Raw genomic sequence first — 22240 nt, 5'->3', positions numbered from 1 at the left:
CACTTAGAATAAAAAAGGCTGTCCTTACTGATAGCCTATTTTCACGATTTCAGTAAAGCCTTATATTGATCGCACCAACCTCATCACCACTATGGTGAAGAAAGGCAAATCAATTCATATTGATGTCAACGTGCGCGGAGAGCCCCCTCCGAAAATCACTTGGACGGTCAATGATACAGAAGTGGTTTCCAAGGGCAATGTAGAAGTAATCACAGTGGATTACCATACCGATCTGAAGATAAAAGACACTATCCGCACAAACTCCGGCGTGTATAAGATTACTGCGCAGAATGAACATGGCAAGGATGAAGCAGAGCTTGAGATCTGCATCCTCGCGGCGCCGGCTCGTCCGAAAGGCCCACTTCAAGTGACGGATGTTACCGCTAAAGGCTGCAAACTTAAATGGAACAAGCCCGAGGATGATGGCGGAAAGCCCATTCAGGCGTACATGGTTGAAAAGATGGATACCACCACAAATACTTGGGTACCCGTCACACGGGTCGACCCTGACGAGACAGAGTGCCATGTTGGTGGTTTGGTGCAAGGTAAGGAATATCAGTTCCGTGTGAAAGCTGTCAACGCGGAAGGTGAATCAGAGCCGCTGGTGACAGACCATGCCACCATTGCGAAGAATCCGTACGATCCCGCTGGACCTCCTGGAAAACCTGACATCGTCGACTGGTCCGAAAAGCATGTTGACCTTAAATGGACCCCACCCAAGAGCGATGGTGGTGCTGCAATTACTGGGTACGTGATCGAAGCAAAAGAGAAATTTTCTTCGCAGTGGGTAGAAATGGCAACGCTCGAAGGTTCGAAACCCGAAGGCAAATGCGAGGGTCTCATTAAAGGCAAGGAGTACCAGTTCCGTGTTCGTGCTGTGAATAAAGCTGGACCTGGTGAACCTTCTGAACCAACGAGAATTCACCTCTGTAAAGAACGACACTGTAAGTGTACATATTTTGTTATTATATATCTTTCTGTCGATACCTTACAACGGTATGGAGTGTCATAGTTCTATAATGATTTCGAATTTATCGTATACAATAATGTGTTTTTCATCGCCTATTATTTATCTATTGAAATATCCGAATATCTGTGCGAATTCCAGTGGCGCCACGCATCCTTCGTGAGAAACTTGAGAACGTTACGGTCCGTGCCGGTCACCTAGTTAAAACCGTCGTCGAAGCTCTCGGGGAGCCTGCGCCTATCATTACATGGTCGTTTAAGGGAAAACTGTTGGAGCAAGGCGAGCATTGTAAAATTGATAGTGATGAGCCTTACAAGTCCTTCCTTACTCTTACTAATACAATAAGGAAGAAGTCCGGAAGGTATACCATCACAGCGAGTAATGAATCAGGTACGGACGAGGCAACGATTAACATCAATATCCTCGACAAGCCTTCACCACCTGAAGGACCTTTGGAAGTTAGCGACGTACATGCTGATCGCGTCAAGTTATCCTGGAATCCACCAAAAGATGACGGTGGCTTGCCTATTGAGAACTACATGATCGAGAAGATGGATGTTGATACTGGCAGGTGGGTGCCAGCGGGCAAAGTTGGCAAGGATGGCACTACCGCTGTTGTAAAGGGGCTGGAGCAGGGCAAAAAATATCACTTCCGCGTCAAGGCAATTAACGATGAAGGTTCCTCAGAACCACTTGAAACGGATCATTCAACCGTTGCCAAGAACCCTTACGATGTGCCTGGGGTGCCCGGTCAGCCTAGCCTTAAGGATTACGACAAAGACTTCGTAGAACTCAAATGGGATATGCCATTGCGTGACGGAGGTGCTCCCATTACTGGATGGATTATCGAGAAAAAGGATAAATTCGCCGCTGAATTCACACCTTGCGCGGAAATTCAGGGCTCGACACCACAAGGCAAGGTCAGCGGTCTCACTGAAGGTGAGAAATACGAATTTCGTGTACGTGCTGTTAACAAAGCTGGTAAAGGTGAGCCATCAGAACCTACTCAACCTATTCTAGTAAAGCACAAGAATCTCAAACCACGCATTGACCGAACGAATCTTAAGACAATCATTGTGAAGTCTGGCCAAAGTGTATTCTTCGATGTCAATGTCCGAGGCGAGCCACCTCCGACTATCGAGTGGTTTCACGGAAAAAGCGAAACATCACTCTCTGCTGGTGAGGTGTATAGCATCATCAATGTTGATTACAACACCAAATTCACCATGCTAAAAGCAACTCGCAAACTCACAGGCAAGTACAGAATCAAGGCCACCAACCGTAATGGAACCGATGAGGCTGATGTGGACATTACTGTACTTGGAAAGCCTAGCCGATGTGGTGGACCACTGCAGGTCAGTGATGTTAAAAAAGATGGCTGCAAACTTGCCTGGAAACCTCCCGAAGATGATGGAGGTTCTCCGATCGAGTGTTACGAGATCGAGAAAATGGATGAGGAGACTGGCAAGTGGGTACCGTGTGGACGTAGCACTGAACCAAATTTCGAAGTTAAAAATTTACAGCCTGGCAAAAGTTACAAGTTTAGAGTACGCGCTGTCAACAAAGAGGGCGACGGCGAAGACCTTGAGACAGAGAAGGCTACACTCGCAAAAGATCCCTACGATCCCCCAAGCAAAATCGACAAGCCCGAGATCACGGACTGGGACAAAGACCGCGTCGAACTCAAGTGGGATAAGCCCAAAGACGACGGTGGAGCACCCGTTGAAAAATACATCATTGAAAAACGCAAGAAGGGAGCACAGAAGTGGCATAAGGCCAAGGAGGTTCCAGGAACAACAACTGTAACCACAGTTACGGAACTCGAGGAGGAAGAAGAGTACGAGTTCCGAGTTACTCCTGTAAACAAGGCCGGACTTGGTGAGCCTTCAGATCCGTCTCGCTCTGTTAAATGTAAGCCTCGTCGCCTTGCACCAAAGATCGATCGCACAAACCTCAAAAACATTGTGATTCGGCAAGGCCAAGGATGCAAGTTTGATGTCGACGTTAGGGGAGAGCCTGCACCAAATATCACCTGGGCTCACGAAGACAAACCCATCGCATCCGACGAGCATTTTAAAATCGACATCGAAGAGTATCACACGCTACTAGTGCTTACCCAAGCTCAGAGGAAAATGCATACTGGCAAATACACAATTATCGCAAAAAATGAACATGGTACCGATGAAGCTACTGTAGAAATTAGAGTTGTCACCAAGCCTAACAAGCCTAAAGGTCCGCTTAATGTGTCTGATGTGCACGCTGAAGGCTGCAAGCTAAAATGGGAAAAGCCCGAAGACGATGGAGGCGAACCAATCACTCAATATGTCGTCGAAAAGATGGATACAGAAACTGGCCGCTGGGTGCCTTGCAGTACCACACGGGATCCCGAGGCAGACATTAAAGGCTTGATTCCTGGTAAGGAGTACAAATTCCGCGTCAAGGCTGTCAATCCTGAGGGTGAGTCAGAGCCACTCGAAACCGATACCAGTATCTTGGCTAAAAATCCGTTCGACGAACCCGGAAAACCGGGTAAGCCTAAGGCTACAGATTGGGATAAGCACTTCGTACAGCTTAGGTGGGATGCGCCAGCTTTCGATGGAGGCGCACCTATCACATCGTACATTATCGAAAAGAAAGACAAACACTCAACAAAGTGGCAGAAAGCGGCTGAGACAATTGGAAACGCTTGCGAATGCAGGGTGAATGATCTGCTTGAGGGCATGGAATACGAATTTCGCGTCAAAGCCGTTAACAAAGCCGGACCTGGAGAACCGTCCGACCCGTCTGATAAGGTCATCGCTAAGCCAAGGAACCGTAAGTAACGTATTATTGAAGCCTTTGTTAGTGTTGGTAATATGTGCACGATAAAAAATTGTTAAAACAGTAGTAGAGATGAGTACAGGCCTGGGGAACTGGTATTATATAATCGTTGAGCGCCAAAGTGGAATCAGTCGCCATTTTTCCATGATAAATATATCATATGTAGCCAAAGCAGAATGTAATAAAGCACTATCAAATTTTAACCCGAATCATGGTAGTATTTTGGCTCACTCAGGCTTTTGACTCTTCGTTAGAGCGGCTCAAAAACAAACTAGATAATAACTAAAAATGACATGGGTTTTCAGAGATCCCATCGATCGATCGGCTTGGATTGAAAGATGTGACGTTGCGTGCCGGTCAGACGCTAAAGTACGACATCAAAGTCGGAGGCGAGCCTCCGCCAACAAAGTCCTGGTTCAAAAATGGTGAACAGCTTAAGAACGATAATCGTACCAAAATTGAAAGCGAGGATTACCGGGCCAAAATTACTGTCTCCAATGTTACGCGCAAAGATACCGGTGTTTATAAAATCGTAGTTAAGAATGTCAACGGCGAAGAAGACGCCGAAGCGCGCGTCACTGTTCTTGATAAGCCGGGTGCTCCTGAGGGCCCATTGGACGTCTCGGAGGTCCACGCTGAGGGATGCAAGCTGAAGTGGAAGCCTCCGCTTGACGACGGTGGTATGCCACTTGACGGCTATGTTATTGAGAAAATGGATACACAGACAGGCCGGTGGGTACCTTGCGGACGAACCATGGGTGATGAGTTCAACGTTGAAAACCTTACACCGGGCCAAGAATACAAATTCCGTGTCAAGGCAGTTAATCCCGAAGGTGAGTCAGAGCCGCTTGAAAATGAGACCACCGTCGTCGCCAAAAACCCCTACAACCCACCAGGTGCCCCAGAGAACGCTGAGGTTACGGATTGGGACAAGGAATGGATGACTGTCAAATGGGATCCTCCTCTCAAAGACGGTGGAAATCCCGTCCAGAATTACATTGTTGAAAAGAAAGAGAAGGGCACCGGAGTATGGACAAAGGCGGCTACTGTTGACGGCAATGTAACCATTGCTAAGGTTATTGACCTCATTCCTGGAGAGACCTATGAGTTCCGTGTGAAGGCTGTCAATGCTGCTGGCCCCGGAGAACCATCAGATGCAACCAAGCCGCAAGTGGCCAAACCTAGGAGAAGTAAGTGTTTCGCTTCTTCCAATTACTCTTGTCATAATCAAATATATTATCGTTATATTATCATAAGTAAGCAGTGCATCTTCTTGCTTGTTTCGAACAAGGCTATAGTTTTTTGTATAAAATAAAACTAGAAAAAAGTGATTTATCTTCTTAATATAGAGTAGTTTCTGCAGATAATAAGAGCGACGACTTTTACAGTGGCTCCCAGAATCGACCGGAAGAACCTAAGGCCAGTGACTATCCGCGTCGGCCAGGTGTTCGAATTTGATGTGAAGGTAGAAGGCGAACCGGCCCCAACCTGCATATGGATGCTGGAAAAGAAGGAGGTCGTGGACCATGGTGCACTAACTATTGAAAATAAGCCTTACAAAACAAAACTTAGCTGCGACCGCGCTGAGCGGAAGGACGCCGGAATTTACAAGCTCATTGCTAGGAACGAATATGGCGTTGACGAGGCCGATGTTGAGATCCAGATTCTATCAAAGCCGGCTTCACCAGAAGGTCCGCTTGAAGTTACGGATGTCAATAAGAATGGTTGCCACCTCGCCTGGATGAAACCGAAAGATGATGGTGGAGAGCCGATTGACCACTATCTTATTGAAAAACAGGACCCAGACACAGGTGCCTGGGTTCCTGTAGGCAAGAGTCACGGAACCGATTTCGATATCACAGGACTGACCCCAGGAAAAAGCTATAAGTTCCGCGTGAAGGCTGTGAACCGTGAGGGTGAATCTGAGCCGCTTGAAAGCGCTCTGCCTATTATTGCCAAGGATCCCTATGATGCGCCAGGAGCGCCAGGACAACCCGAACCGACGGACTGGAATCGTGATCATGTCGACCTCAAGTGGACTTCGCCCGAATCAGTACGTAAAGCTATAACCCTTACTTATCAAAAGTTCTGTAGCAAAAAAAAAAAAAAAAAATTTAGGAACAACCTGATATTTATAAGGCACGCTAGAGCTTCGGTTTGATTCGAATAGCTAGAATAACACAATTTCGCTATGTTCCACGATTTTAGGACGGCGGAGCCCCGATCTCTCACTATCTTATTGAAAAGAAGGAGAAAGGTTCAAGCAAGTGGGAGAAGGCTGGAGAGACAAGCGGTCCAGTTTGCCAAGGCACCGCCGCCTTCTTGGAAGAAGGCAAAGAGTATGAGTTTAGGGTGGTTGCCGTCAACGCTGCAGGCCCTGGAGAGCCTTCCATGGCATCCAAGCCCGTTATAGCTAAACCTCGCTTCCGTAAGTAATTAGTTACCTACTAAACTCTAGCACATTGTACATCATTTACTTTTAGACGAATGATTACTGCTACTAACATTACCTAAAATTTCAGTGGCCCCTCGCATCGACCGTAAGAATCTCAATGAGCTCAAGGTTAGAGTTGGTGAGCCTATTCGTTTTGCTGTAGACATTACTGGAGAACCAGCACCTGAAGTACAGTGGCTATTGAACGATAAGGAGATCGGCGATACAAGCCACCGCACGATCGAGAGCGTCCCCTATCATACCAAATTTGCCATTCGTCGAGCAAATCGTGAGGATACTGGAAAGTACACCATTATTGCAACAAATAGCAGTGGACAGGATCGTGCTGGAGTTACCGTCATCATTTTGGACAAACCCGGTGCACCTGAAGGTCCTCTTGATATCAGTGAAATACATAAGGAGGGCTGCAAGCTCTCCTGGAAACCTCCCAAAGATACGGGAGGCATGCCGCTTGACGGGTACGTGGTCGAAAAGATGGATACCGAAACAGGACTGTGGGTACCAGTCAGCAAGACAAAAGAGCCTCAGATGGAAGTTCTTGGACTGACACCTGGTCATGAGTACAAATTCCGTGTGAGGGCTCTTAATAAGGAAGGAGAATCTGAGCCACTAGAGGCTGAAAAACCTATAATCGCTAAGAATCCCTTTGACCCTCCAGGCAAGCCTGGAGATCTGAAGGCCACCGACTGGGACAAAGATCACGTTGACCTTGATTGGAAGGCTCCTGAAGACGACGGTGGAGCTCCAATTGAGAAGTACATTGTCGAGAAGAAGGACAAATTCGGTGATTGGGAACCATGCATGGAGGTGCCAGCTGAGCAGCTTAAGGCTTCTGTTGAGGGTCTAGATGCCAATAAACCGTACGAATTCCGTGTAAGAGCTGTTAACAAGGCCGGACAGTCCGAACCATCTAACAATAGCGGACAGATTATCACCAAGCCTAGAAAACGTAAGTCCATTTTTGTTGCAATACAAGAGTAAAGTCAGGATAAAATAAATATTGTGTTTACGGTAGTCTCCGATAATATTAACTTGAACATTTTGTTGTGCAGTTGCTCCTAAGATCGATCGTACCAATCTGGAGAAAGTGAAAATCAGGGCTGGACAGAACTTCGCGTTTGACGTCAAGGTCGAAGGCGAACCCGTCCCTGAGACATCTTGGTCGCTTAAAGGCGGCAAGGTCACCAACAGCGAGCGCACCAAAATCAAGGATGAGCCATACAACACTAAGCTGAATTGCCGTGGGGCAACCAGGGCTGAGAGCGGCGTCTACAAGCTTAAAGCCGTTAACCAGTGGGGAGAGGATGAAGCCGAGGTTGAAGTCATTGTGTTGGACAGACCCAGTCCACCTAATGGCCCGCTCAAGGTGGAGGACATCCATGCCGAAGGGTGTACGCTTAAATGGAAACCACCTTCAGATGACGGCGGAGTGCCTATCGATCACTACGTGGTCGAAAAGATGGATATGGCCACAGGCTTGTGGACGCCAGCCGGAACCACAAAGGGTAGCGAATGCGAACTGGCTGTTGATACCCTTAACCCAGACCATTCATACAAGTTCCGAGTAAAGGCAGTCAATCGCCAGGGCGAATCGGATGCTCTTGAGACTGACAAGCCCGTTGTCGCCAAAAATCCCTTCGGTGAGTTCATGAAAGTCGCTATCACTACACATATAGGGTAGATGTCTGGTCTACTTGGAGCCTGAAGCTTTTAGTAACACGACTCTTTCTTATGGTGATTTCCTGATACAGGTACCCCCGGGAAGCCCGGAACGCCTGAAATTACTGACTTTGATAAGGACTTCGTACAGCTTAAATGGACTGCCCCTGAAAGCGATAATGGTTCTCCGATTACGGGTTACATCATTGAGAAAAAAGACAAGTACAGCTCCGATTGGATGCCTTGTGGAGAGACAGGTCCAGAGTGCCAGGGCACTGTTAAAGATCTTATCGAAGGGCAGGAATATGAATTCCGCGTCGTGCCTATCAACAAAGGAGGCAGAGGAGAACCGTCTGATTCTACCGGCAAACATCTTGCCCGGCCAAAGAATTGTGGGTGTTTCGAATCATTGCGCAAGATGAGATTGCTCGAGCGCATTTTTTATTATATTGTTGCATGCGTTAACTATCAACCTTTCGCTTATGGTTTGACTTCATTGATATTCATTTGATAGCATACCGCAGTGGTCTACTCATAGTTATCACTTGCATATTTCAGTGGCTCCGAAAATCGGTCCGATGTCCGATATCAAGATTAAAGCTGGCAAAAACTGGGAAATGGAAGTTCCTGTTGTTGGAGAACCAGTACCTACAACTAAATGGGACATGGGCGGCAACTCTCTCGAGGAGTCACCTCGGTTTATCTGCCTTCACTCTCCGCACAAGGCCAAAATCTCCCTGCAAAATGCCAAACGTGAGGATAGCGGTGAACTGCAACTGGTTGCAAGCAACATTAATGGTACTGATCGTCAGGCAGTCAAATTTACCGTGGTCGATGTACCATCTGCTCCGGAAGGTCTTGCTGCTAGCAACGTTACCCGTGACGGTTGTGAGCTCAGCTGGAGAAAACCCAAAGATGACGGCGGTAGTAACATCCTTCACTACGTCGTTGAAAAGAAGGACATCGATTCTGGGAATTGGACTATGGTAGCTGAAACTCCTGGTCTTACCTGCAAAGTGGACCATCTTATTGAAGGTCAGAGCTTCTTGTTCAGAGTGAAAGCTGTCAATCACGAAGGAGACTCTTCATACTGTACCCTCAAAGAGCCCGTGCTTGCAAAAAATCCATACGGTACGTGATTCATGTGTCAAACTATAATCTTAAAATGCTTCTCAATGTGCTCATTGGATTTTTTATCAAATTCTCTAGAGAGAGGCTAAAAAAGTGCTTATTATTACATTGAAAAGAAATATAAATAAATTAAGCTCCAAGTTATCGTTCTTTTCTGCACTGCAGATAGTCCAGGTAAACCTGCTCCTCCTGAGGTGAAGGACTGGGATAAGGATCACGTTGATCTGGAATGGCGCGCTCCTCGTGATAACGGAGCACCTATCAAAGCGTATATCATCCAAAAGCGACCCAAAGGACAGCTGGGTTGGGAGGAAGGTACACGCGTTCCTGGCAGCGAAATCAAATGCACAGTTCCTGGACTCACAGAAGGCCAAGAATATGAGTTTAGAGTTATTGCCGTCAACAAAGCAGGTCCCGGAGAGCCGTCAGATCCTTCTGATATGGTTCTTTGCAAACCGCGAAAATGTAGGTCCTATTTTTTTTTTTGTAGTTTGTGTATACAATCATTAGGCTATACAATAAACATTTTTAATTGTGGAGAAAAATACTTCTCTTTGCAGTACCACCATCGTTGGACATGTCAGCTTTAAAAGACTTGCGGATTAAGGCTGGTCGTCCCATCAACTTTACGATCCCGATTAAGGGAGAGCCAGCCCCGAAGGCAACCTGGACTATCAATGGAAAACCAGTTACAGCACGAGTGGACTGTGCCTCCACTTCGACGGTGTGTACTCTGGATATCCCTGTCTCCGTACGCGATGATACAGGTCGCTATACTCTAGAGCTCGCCAATGAATACGGAAAAACGTCAGGAACTGCTCAGGTTACCGTTATGGGTAAGACAATTTTGCAAACTTGCACTCAGACGTTACGCATGTGGTCAAAACTAGCAATAAGATCCTAACGGTACCGTTTGATTTTTCTGTTTATAGATCGACCTGGACCTCCAGAGGGCCCTCTTAATGTTGATACTGTTACCAGAGACAGCGCAGAGATTTCGTGGCAGGCTCCCAAGGACGACGGTGACTGTCCAATCACACATTATGTTGTAGAAAAAATGGACACCACTCGCGGAACGTGGATGGAAGCGGGACAAACACCTAATTTTAGCTACAAGGTACCCAAGCTTATTCACAAGAAGTCGTACCAGTTCCGTGTTGCGGCCGTCAATGAAATGGGCCAATCAGAATACCTGGAAACTACTCGTCCCATTATCGCCAAGGATCGATTCGAACCCCCAAGCCAGCCTGGAAGGCCTGATGTGACTGATTATGATAAAGATCACGTTGACCTTGAATGGATCGCTCCCAAGGATGACGGTGGAAGTCCCGTCCAAAAATATATCATTCAGAAAAGGGAGCGTGGAAATCCTTTCTGGAGCAAAGGGGCAGAGGTTGCTGGAAACCAACTCAAGTGTACGGTGCCCGACTTGCGCGAAGGTCAGGATTACGAGTTTAGGATTATCGCCGTGAACCAGGGTGGAGAATCGGAGCCATCTGATTCGAGCCAGATGATAACCTGCAGACCAAGAAAACGTAAGTATTCTGTGATCGTTTCACTGGAAATGATCGAACAAAGTTACAAAACCTGCACCCGCAATGTCGCAAACGGTTTATGAAATGTTTAGAAATGCTGCAGATGATGCGAGAGCTCGAGTGCGCAATAGATCTTAATGTTGTCTAAGAAAGTAATATTACGACAATTAGGCGCATCACTTATAAATCATAGTACAGCATATGACAAAGTACAACAAAATTGCTGTCCTCACTCTATTATTGGCTAAGAAAACTTCACAATCTAATACATGTAGTCATCCTTCTTCTAAATAAATATGTGCGGTGGTTAAATTAAAGATAAATATGGTCCAGACGTGTTTATGAAACCATCCTTGTAACTTTTTATTTGCAGTACCGCCCAAGATCTTGACGCCTATGAAAGAATTAAAGCTCAAGGAAGGTGACAAGCTACATTTGGACATTAAATTTGAAGGCGCACCGATGCCATCCATCACTTGGACTGTCAACGATAAGCCCCTATCCACCGATATGCGAGGCAGCCGGTCAGATTACGAAGATCACACTCTCGTGAACATAGTTGACGTCAAGCGTGGGGATGCCGGTGAATATAAACTGCATCTGAAGAACGAGTTTGGAGAAGACGCCGGCACACTAAAGCTTATTGTGTTGGGACCGCCAGGGCCGCCTGAAGGACCGCTTAATATTGAGGAAGTCGACAAGGATAGGTGCACCCTCTCCTGGAAGCCTCCCAAGGATAATGGAGGCAGCGATATTACGTCAGTATCAAGAAACTTAATTTTCAAAACGAATATGTGTATGACTAGTATTGAGCTCAATTGTTACTATGCTATACGTGCAATTATCGAAAAAGTCTTGCAGACAAATGTGATTAATTATAAAAACAAAAGGTCATGATAAACGACTTGTGTTTGCAGTTTTATACTTAAGTAACACATTTCTCAAAACTAGTAATAGACTAAACACTATTTTCCATTGGCGCATATGATCGTAACAATTTATTTTACGTGCATATGATTTATGCGTTTTCGTTCCAGTGGTTACGTTATAGAGAAACGTGACAAAACCGGCGGTGGTCAATGGATGCCCGCTGTTCAGTACATATCGCCCTATAGCACATCGTGCCTAGTGCCCAAACTTATTGAAGGTCACGAATATGAATTCAGAGTTCGGGCCGAGAACGAACAAGGTTTGTCAGAGCCTCTGAGCACCGACAAGCCGCTACTAATCAAATCTGCCTTCGGGGTGCCCAGCCGTCCTGGTCAACCAGAGGTTGTTGACGCCGACCGCGATTTTATTAAGATCCGCTGGAGCCCACCTGCATCTGATGGAAGGTCGCCAATTAAGGGTTACGATATCGAGCGTAAAGACCTTACAAAAGCCGGGAGATGGATCTGCCTCAACAGGGATCCTGTCAACAAATTGGATTACACAGATGACACCGTTATCGATGGACATCAATACGAATATCGCATCGTAGCTAAAAATGCAGCTGGCCCTAGCGAACCTTCTTTGCCCAGCAAACCTATCACTGCCAAGCCTCTCAAAGAGAAACCTAAGCTTCACCTTGGTGGCCTCTATGACAAAACAATCCGCCTCAAGGCCGGAGAACCACTTCGAATTTCATTTCCGCTCACCGGATCGCCAACGCCTACCGTCACCTGGAAATGTGGGGGAATCGATATTGTACCAACGAACCGCATCATTCCATCATTCAAGGACGAAATTGTCAAATTTGACATTTCTGAGACGAAGCGCTCCGACACGAATAAATATACAGTTACCGCTAAGAATGCTCATGGTGAAGACTCGGCAACCATTGACGTGCTAGTCTATGATAAGCCTGGACCGCCGCAAGGCCCTATGGCATATCCTGACATCAAAGCCAACGAGATTACAATCAAGTGGCATAAACCCCTAGATGATGGAGGCTCTGAGATCATTAACTACAGAATCGAAAAGTGCGATGCCAACAGTGATTTCTGGGCTTCTGTTTCAGGATTTTGCCCCGGAAACCAATTCGAGTTTAAGGTTAAGGGGCTCACCGAGGGCAAAAATTACAAATTCCGTGTATGTGCAGAAAATAGCTTCGGCGTTTCGGAACCTTTGGAGGGACTCCCAGTTATCGCAAAGAATCCATTTGATACACCGGAGGCTCCCGGACAGCCTAAGGTCACAGACTTTGGGCGGAATCATTGCGGCCTTAAGTGGACTCCTCCACTTAACGACGGTGGCCGTCCAGTCCAAGGCTATATCATAGAAAAGCGTGAAAAAGGATACCCCGAGTGGACCAGAGTTAATCTGGCACCAGTTCCCGGAACCGAGTTTGATGTGCCTAACCTCATCGAGGATAAAACGTACGAGTTCCGCGTTATTGCTGTGAATGAAGGAGGAGCGGGTAAACCAAGCAAACCGTGCGAGCCTTTCACGGCCAGAGATCCCAAATGTAAGTCCATAATAGAATATGGTTAGCTTTTGAATATAAAACTATATATACATATCAGCTAGGTTTTAAAGGAATAAAGTGTGTTACACATTAAAAATGAGGATGATTCTACTGCCACTGTATTTCACAGATGCGCCTAGAGCTCCTGATAAACCCCGTGTTGACAAGGTTAAGAAGGATTCATGCACCATCTCGTGGAACAAACCGCGCGATGATGGCGGTTGCAAGATCAAGGGCTACGTCATTGAGAAGAAGAAAAAAGATGATAAGGATTGGACTCGGGCTAACCCGCTGCTCTGTCCCGATCTCACATACACGGTGCCGAATCTTACAGAGGGTGATGAGTATGAGTTCCGTGTTATTGCTGTCAATGAAGTAGGCGATTCTCCGCCTTCACCTCCTACGGATCTCACACGAATTGAGGAGCAGCCGGATCAGCCGCGTATTGAGGCAGGATCCCTCAAGGACATTATCATTCGAGCTGGACAGAGCTTCACACTCAACGCTAAATTCTCAGGCTTCCCAGTCCCCACGGCAACATGGTCGCGCAATGACAATGAAATCAATATCGAGAAAGATCTGCGTATCCGCGCTAAAACTGAAGACACCTTTGCTGAGTTTACCCTTACCAACGCCAAGCGTGAAGATGCTGGCCAATATAAACTACAACTCAAAAACAAACATGGCTTCGATACTGCCTATTGCTCGGTCACAGTACTCGATCGTCCTGGACCGCCGGAGAATTTCCGCGGAGAAGATGTAGATGGAGACGCCCTTACACTGTATTGGTCGCCGCCCAAGGATGACGGAGGTTCGCCGATTACTAATTACATTCTGGAGAAACGCGAACACGGCTGCAAGGCATGGTCGCGTGTTTCTGGATATCTTATCGAGAGCAACTATCGCGTGCGGGGCTTAACCGTTGGCAAGAAGTACGATTTCCGGGTAATAGCAGAAAACAAATATGGAACGTCAGATCCCACTGAGCTTGCTGAGCCCATTCTGGCTCGCTACGGATTCGATGTTCCCGGAATGCCTGGCATTCCTCGAAGCATTGATTCATCCAACGACTCAATCACGGTTAGCTGGACCAGGCCTCGTAGCGATGGTGGCTCAGCTATCATCGGTTACCTTCTAGAAAAGAGGAAAAAAGGTGACTCCAAATGGCACAAAGTTAATAACTACCCTCATCCAGAACTCATGCATCGTGTCGATGGCCTTGTGCAAGATCAGCAATACGAGTTCCGTGTTGCCGCAGTGAACGCCGCTGGCCAAGGCCCCTATTCAGAGAACTCGGAACCAATCTATGCTCGACCGCCACCCTGCAGGCCAAAGATTGATTCAAGCTTTTCAATGCGAGATATCATTGTCTTGGCCGGAGATCCCTTTACATTGCGCGTTCCGTACGCTGGCATTCCCATACCGGAGGCCATTTGGCATGTAAACGGCACTGTAAAGCTCCCGAAGGATGACGAACGCATCCATACAGAAATAAATGCTAACTTCGTGATCTTCCTTAATAAGAAGGCTCAGCGTGACGATTCGGGTAAATACAGCCTTACCCTTACCAACGATCAAGGCTCGGATACCCAAGCATGTAAAGTTTTGGTAGTTGACAAGCCAGGCCCGCCCCAAGCGCCATTCGAGCCCTCGGATACTACCCCCGAAACTTGCTCGTTGTCCTGGAGGCCTCCGCTGGATGACGGTGGCTCACCGATCACCAATTACATAGTGGAGAGAATGGATCTGATCATGAAGATTTGGATAAAATGTAATGCCTTTATCCGCGGATGCCATTACGATGTTATTGGATTGGAACCCAACCAGTAAGCATTCATAACACTTTAATTTTTTTCTGTCTGTTAGAAAATCCTTTTTACAACATTAGTGATTTTATGAAGCTAGCTTTCGCTATAATAAACTTTATAGATCTATACTAATATAAGCAGTTGGTATCATCAAAGCAATATGTTGCGAATACAAGAAAAAGTATAAGAAGTATGCTAATATGAATTCATATTGCAGCCAATACCATTTCCGCGTAATGGCTGAAAATCAGTACGGCGTGGGCCCGCACATCCAGACTGATACACCGATTACGGCCAAATTTCCATTCAACGTTCCGTCGCCTCCAGGTAGGCCTGAGATTGTTGACCATGACAGCAGCAGTGTTCAACTCACCTGGAGTAAGCCGACTTCTGATGGAGGCTCAAAGATCCAAGGGTACCAGGTCGAATATAAGGAGCCAACCGAAGGCCGCTGGCGTATCGCCCAGGAGGTCCTGGTTAAGGATTGCCGCCTCACGGTGTCTGGTCTTCTCGAAGGTCGCACTTATGAGTTCCGTGTGAAGGCCAAGAACGCTGCCGGATTCTCTCTGCCATCAGCTCCCACAGAATCATTCAAACTTACACCGAAGTTCACCGTGCCGTCACCGCCGCAGAATCCTCAAGTAACCAAGGTCAGCAGGGCTTACATCGATCTTACATGGGAGAAGCCACGTTCGGATGGAGGTTCACGTATTACTGGTTATATTATCGAACGCCGCGATGTTACATCATCATTCTGGTACACTGTTACGGAATATCCCGCCACCGATCTCAATTTCTGCGATTCACGCGTAAAAGAGGGGGTGACGTATGAGTACAGAATCATTGCCATTAATGCTGCTGGACGTTCAGATCCGTCTGCCTGCACCAATCCGATTAAAGCAACCAGCACGGAGGACGGGACACTGCCCGAATTTGTTCGTAAGCTTTACGATAAGAACGTCACAATCAAGAAAGGTGCCATTCTTGAGTGCGAGGCTATCGGCAAACCGTTGCCGACTGCTCGTTGGCTTAAGAACGGACGCGACATTACGCCATCAGCTCGCATCCGGTACGTGGATAAAGGCCAGGGCGTGTTCCAATTGATGTTCGAGGACATTGAGGATGGTGACGAAGGTGAATACTGCTGTGAAGCTAGCAACTCCATGGGTAGCACAAGGACACGCTGCACACTCCGCATTGCAGCGCCACCCAGGATTGAGCGTTGTCCTAACGATGTGTTCTTCCCAGAGCATGATAATGGAAAGATTAAGATCTACTTTTCAGGAACTTCACCATTCGAAGTTACCCTATTCAAGGACGGTCTTGAGGTTAAGGACACCGTTGACTTTAAGGTTACAGTTTTCGATGATTATGCGATAGTATTTCTTAAGGACATTAAGAAAGATAAAGAAGGCAAATACCAAATACAGGTCAGGAATGACTCAGGTATGGATACTGGCTACTTCAATGTTTGGGTTACTGGCTTGCCTGGACCACCAATCGGACCATTAGTAACGTCCGAGATTACCCAGCATACCTGCCATCTTTCTTGGCACCCACCAAAGTTCGATGGCGGCTGCCGTGTCACTCATTATGTTGTCGAACGTAAGGAAACCACACATGAGCAGTGGGTGGTAGCTACAAGCTGCTGCAAGGACACTCAGTTCACTTGTCAAGGTCTTCAAGAGAATGGCGAATATATCTTCCGTGTAATGGCAGTCAATGAGAACGGAATGTCCGTTCCGCTTGAGGGTCTAAATCCAATCATTGCCAAACTTCCTTTCGACCCGCCCGGGCCGCCCGGAATCCCAGATATTACCGAGGTCGGAGGCGATTTCGTCAATCTACAGTGGACCAAACCTGAGAATGATGGGGGTTCTAGGGTTCTCGGATACTACGTTGAAAAGCGTGAAGTTGGCTCCAATTTGTGGCAGCGCATCAACCAGAACTATCTCTGTTTACCAACTCAGTTCAATATTGGTAATTTAGTTGAAGACCGCGAGTATGAGTTCCGCATCTTTGCGGTTAACGAAGCTGGCATTTCGCCACCGTCACAGAACTCAAGACAAGTTAAGATCAAAGATCCCAACCAGCCAACGCCACCGGAGTTCACCATTCCTCTTAAGCAGGTTATGGGGGTGGAGCGTAAAAATGTCCAGTTCATGTGCAAGGTCAGCGGCCAGCCTGTCCCCGAAATTCAGTGGTACAAGGGCACCCGCGAGCTGCACCAAGGCGCAAAGTACAGTATGCTCCGAGACGGCGACATGTATATGCTAGCCATCAATGATATCTTCGGCGAGGACGCCGACGAATATTGCTGTCGTGCCGTAAACATCGCCGGAGCCCGAACAAGTCGTGCAGAACTGCTCATTAAGTCACCGCCACATCTTAATGTACCTCCAAGATTCCGCGATCTTGCTTGCTTCGATAAAGGTGAAAACGTCCAGATAAAAATCCCTTTCACTGGCTTCCCTCGTCCGAAGATTACCTGGAGTAAAGACGATGTCGAGATCGAGAAAGGCGCCCACTTTGATATTCAAGTAAAAGAGAGACATGCGATTCTTACAATCAAGGATGCCTCTCAGCTCGACGACGGGCCGTATCGCATTGTGGCTGAGAACGAACTTGGAGTTGACTCGGCCGTGATCATCGTTCAAATCTCCGACCGACCCGATCCACCTCGCCACCCTGGCGTCGAATCGTTCAACGAGACGTCATGCATTCTCACCTGGATGCCACCACTTTGGGATGGCGGCAGCCATATCACCAACTACGTCATCGAAAAATGCGAGGCTGGTATGTCTCACTGGGTACGGGTAACGAATACCCGTTTTCTTACTCACAAAATCACTGGTCTGAATCCAGGAACACAGTACCAGTTCCGTGTCTGTGCTGAGAATATCTACGGTCGCAGCGAGCCCTCTGAAGCCAGCACACCCATTACGACACGTGCAACCAAACAAAAGAAACAAAAGAAAGTTGAAGTGGATGAACACGGTAAGAAGAAGCGCGGCCAATCCGAAGGACCAGTGAGCGACTATGATAAATTTGTACAAACTCTGACAAGCATTCCCGAGCCAGTAGATATCAAGAGTACAAGCGTTTATGACTACTATGACATCCTCGAGGAGCTGGGCACCGGCGCCTTCGGAGTCGTCCACCGTTGTCGGGAACGTAAGACTGGCAACATTTACGCTGCGAAGTTCATTCCTGTAGCAAATCAGTATGAGAAGGCTGTCATTAAAAAAGAGATTGACATCATGAATCAGCTTTTGCACCACAACAAGCTAATTCGCCTCCACGACGCATTCGAAGATGATGATGAGATGATCTTGATCTATGAATTCATGGCCGGTGGTGAGTTGTTTGAGCGTATTGCATGCGACGATCATCGTATGACTGAATCTGAAGTAATCAACTACATGCGCCAAATTTGCGAAGGCATAAAACACATGCATGAGCGAAATATTCTGCATCTTGACCTGAAACCAGAGAATATAATGTGCACAAAGAAAGCTGGAAATGAGATCAAAATTATCGATTTCGGCCTGGCAACACGTGTCAGCCCCGATGAAACCGTCAAGATTTCCACTGGTACTGCTGAATTTGCTGCTCCGGAGATTGTCGATCGTGAGCCGGTTGGCTTCTACACCGATATGTGGGCGTGCGGAGTTCTCTCTTACGTGCTTCTCTCCGGCTTGTCGCCATTCGCTGGCAACAATGATATCGAAACCCTTCGAAATGTTAAGAACTGTGATTGGCAATTCGATCAGGAGGCCTTTTCCGGAATTTCGGAAGAAGGCAAAGACTTTATCAAACGCCTACTCGTGAAGGACAAGGACAAACGTATGACGGCGCATGAGTGTCTTGAGCACCCTTGGCTGAAAGGGCAGACCAAGACCGACGACAGGACCATCAGCAGCAAGAAGTACGTGTCCTTCCGTGATCGTATGCGAGATCGTTACAAAAAATACTGGGACAGCGCCATTCTGCCGTTCGGCCATACGGCCAACTACAGCTCGTTGCGTAAGCTCCAGGAAAAGTTGCATCGCATTGAAGAATTCGTTATCGATAAGAGAGAGATGGTGCCACGCTTCGTAATCAAGCCTCACTCAACAATGGCCTACGAGGGCCAGGCTGCTAAGTTTTATTGTCGTGTGATTGCACCAGCGCCTGCCACTCTAACTTGGTACCGTGACTCGGGTGAACTCCGTCAGAGCGTTAAGTACATGAAACGATATATGGGCGACGATTACACATTCATCATCAACCGTTGCCGCCTTGACGATCGAGGCGAATACATGATCCGCGCTGAGAATCACTATGGCTTCCGCGAGGAGCCGGTGTTCCTCAATGTACATCCAATGCCGCAACAGTTGCCGCAGTTCAAGGTGGAGGAGCCCGTGCGCCGACGCATGGAACCCCTCCGCTTTAATCCATATGACAACATGAAGGATTGTGCTCCCAATTTCAGCTTCCATTTGCGAAACCGCGTTATTCAACTTCATCTGGGCGTCAAATTGCTGGCATGTCTTGAGGAAAAGCCAGTATGTGACGTGAAGTGGTTTAAGGATGGTCGCGAACTCTCGAAATACGATGTGAGGATGACGCATTCTGATGGCGTTGTCACATGCGAGATCGCCTCATGCTCGCTCGAAGACGCTGGCAAATATACCTGCCAAGCAACAAATGCACTCGGCATGGCAGAAACCAGCTGTCATCTTTATGTTGAAGGTGAGGAGATCCTACATAAATATTATATTTCCGGCCTATTTGATGGGCAAAATATGTCAAACTGATATTCGTCTTATATTTACCCTGCTGCCTACTATATCTTTATCTACCTGATTATTGTATTAAATAAAAAAAAAAGTAAAAACTATTGGAACTATACCATGTTATATATGGCAGAAAACTTATATGTCCTAATATCCAGCATATTCGATAACAGTGGTAACTAAATAATAATTTTCAATAATTTTTAATTAACTATGTGTTTAATAGCTATGGTAATTAGATAGCGTAGATATTTAACAGAATAAACTATCTGCAAACAGGCAATTTTTTTTTTAAAAACTAGACTAATGATTGCCAGATCAACATCAAGATGAGTACCGCAGACCCGCCCTAGATAAGATGCTAACGTACAATGTGACCGCTACAGAAACATCCTTTTGCATGGATGCACCTCATACATCAGTTGTAGCAATGCTAGAATTTCACCGTTACTATTAATTTGTAGGCAATCTAATGTATTTCGATCAGTTCAGTCATGCCAAGCTTTATTATACGTAATGTGAAAACGGCCTATAATAATGTAATTGCCCTAAAACTGTGTTTGGGATTGTGCTTCTTTTTGTCGGCCCAGATCGAAAGAAGTGGTCTCCCTCTACGATGGGCCGTAGGTTCTCAGGTTCCAACTCATCTTCGTTGTACTCAGATAAACACAAAGCATCGTACAGAACCTACAGTGGATCAAGCGACCATTACACGGGTTACTTGTCGACAAGCGACTCACGATACCGTACGGACTACATAACATCGTCGTCCTACTTGACCAGCCCGAGCAGGCAGTTTCGTTCAAACTCCGACTACCGTAGTCACAGCAGCTCTGGGTATAGGTACGCTAATCTGAACCGAGAAATCTTTTATGAAATAATTTCATAGATATATATAGCATGTAACACCTGTCATACTTTTCATCTGTCTCGCACTAACTATGGCCAAGCAAGTCGCTAAGGAGACATCCCTGTTATGACTGGGACGGCACCGTAAACCAACTCTACCTAATTTGCGTGCTTGTAGCCTGTCATTGGTGCAAAAAAACGTGTTCCGCAGATATTTTGCCACAATGGAAAATTCGTGTACAGGCTGAATGTCGGCCTATTACGTTACTTAATCTAGCCGAATAAATATATGAAATATTAATGAACCAGGAAATACCATGTGAACGCCGATGGAATTACAGAGCGACAACGGACAGCACTCTATCCTCGGCCGTTTCGAAGCTGTCGAGTGATATTGGATCTATCCGGACACAAAAGCCGTACGGATCCACAGCGGTTTCAGGGGACTCAACCAGCCCTTCACGTTCCCGTAATCAGACCAAGGAGCTTGAACGTGCGTCTACTTGCTCATATCCTTTGTTTTGGGATAAACGAGTCCCGGTAGTATTAGGCAGTTGCATTGCGCTGCTAGTGGAAGCTATAGAGGTAATATCACGTAATTGGCATGTTATAGTAAAAATCAGAAAGAGAGATCATTCTAATCCACCCAATGGTGAGTATGGGAGGGTGGGCTGTGCAAAGCAGTCCCTTCGAACTCCCACCATTTAAATAATTACTAGCTTAATAACCATAACAGTAAGACAACAATCATAGCTGATACAACAGCTTTGTTCGCAGCGGTCTAACAACAAAACCTAGTAAATTGTTGTAGCTTTTTGTCTTTCGAGTGAAAGACGGGTAACATAAACGTCACGTTAATTATAATTCAAATTGTCATATACAGTACCTGAGGAATCTTCCGCACCGAAGTTCATCACGCCGCTGCAAGACCTAACGATTAAGGATGGCGAAGCGTTGACATTAGCTTGCGTAGTTTCCGGCGAACCGGAGCCAAAGGTTAATTGGTATAAGGGCTCAGAACAGCTAGCCTCATCAGACATTATCAGTCTCAAATACAAGAACCGTGAAGCCACATTACATATCGAAGAAGTCTACCCCGAGGACGAGGGAGAATATATTTGTAAAGCATCTAACGCCGAGGGCTCTGCCGAAACAAAATGCAAACTCACAATTACTGGTACGGAGCTTCTGGCGCTTAGTTCGAATTCTAAATGTTTATGCTAGACAAGTATAGAGGGCGATAGGTAACGCGGTAGGCCAATTTTGTTACCTTAATACAATATTTTGGAATAGAGCTGATCGTATGATCTGCAATTAGTCAAAGGTAAAAAACATCATGCCGTAATGCACTCTCGAACGTGAAGTTTATGATGGACATACGTTTCTGCATATGGCTAAAGCTGCTTAGCATCGAAGTGCCTTTGCTAAGGTCGATTGCCTTAGGCATATTCGGGGTTATAATTAACATTCCATGGGTAGAAAGTGTAATGATACATATTGTAAGCTCGAAGGTCAACGACAGTAAATCAGCTAAATAGAGAATGTCATTAACGATTAACTGGGAATTGCAGTTCTGCCACTGCAGTCGATATCTGTAGGTTGACAAATGATACCCATATGGATTTTATATATGCTAATTGTTTTGCCCATAAACAGTCTGATTGATGACTGAGGACAGCCCAATATGCAGCATTAACATCCGGACTCAATAAATTTATCAGACCACTTGCGTAGGAATCAACTTATGTGCTTCATTAATTTGCTAAATTCGTACACTGCAAATGAAGACAGG

The 22240-nt window shown here is 46.4% G+C and overlaps 1 protein-coding gene across 6 annotated transcripts in view; it reads left to right on the top strand.

Annotated features, from left to right (window-relative positions):
- Nucleotides 1–22240, top strand: part of bt (projectin protein bent) — a 61398-nt gene that overhangs the window by 36767 nt on the left and 2391 nt on the right. For all 6 annotated transcript variants that reach the window (XM_022791919.2, XM_022791923.2, XM_022791922.2 and 3 more), the window contains 19 exons: nucleotides 54–944; nucleotides 1109–3781; nucleotides 4093–4977; nucleotides 5176–5840; nucleotides 5996–6215; nucleotides 6310–7191; nucleotides 7295–7882; nucleotides 7994–8293; nucleotides 8460–9032; nucleotides 9198–9497; nucleotides 9593–9868; nucleotides 9965–10567; nucleotides 10941–11325; nucleotides 11605–13013; nucleotides 13144–14839; nucleotides 15039–19555; nucleotides 20190–20442; nucleotides 20790–20941; nucleotides 21332–21625. In XM_022791919.2, the coding sequence (XP_022647654.1) occupies nucleotides 54–944; nucleotides 1109–3781; nucleotides 4093–4977; nucleotides 5176–5840; nucleotides 5996–6215; nucleotides 6310–7191; nucleotides 7295–7882; nucleotides 7994–8293; nucleotides 8460–9032; nucleotides 9198–9497; nucleotides 9593–9868; nucleotides 9965–10567; nucleotides 10941–11325; nucleotides 11605–13013; nucleotides 13144–14839; nucleotides 15039–19555; nucleotides 20190–20442; nucleotides 20790–20941; nucleotides 21332–21625 (17562 nt within the window). The remainder of the gene's footprint in view (nucleotides 1–53; nucleotides 945–1108; nucleotides 3782–4092; nucleotides 4978–5175; nucleotides 5841–5995; nucleotides 6216–6309; nucleotides 7192–7294; nucleotides 7883–7993; nucleotides 8294–8459; nucleotides 9033–9197; nucleotides 9498–9592; nucleotides 9869–9964; nucleotides 10568–10940; nucleotides 11326–11604; nucleotides 13014–13143; nucleotides 14840–15038; nucleotides 19556–20189; nucleotides 20443–20789; nucleotides 20942–21331; nucleotides 21626–22240) is intronic.

Source organism: Varroa destructor, unplaced genomic scaffold (assembly GCF_002443255.2).
Source record: "Varroa destructor unplaced genomic scaffold, Vdes_3.0 BEIS01000002.1, whole genome shotgun sequence".
NCBI lineage: Eukaryota > Metazoa > Arthropoda > Arachnida > Mesostigmata > Varroidae > Varroa > Varroa destructor.
This window is presented reverse-complemented; position numbering and strand designations above follow the sequence as displayed.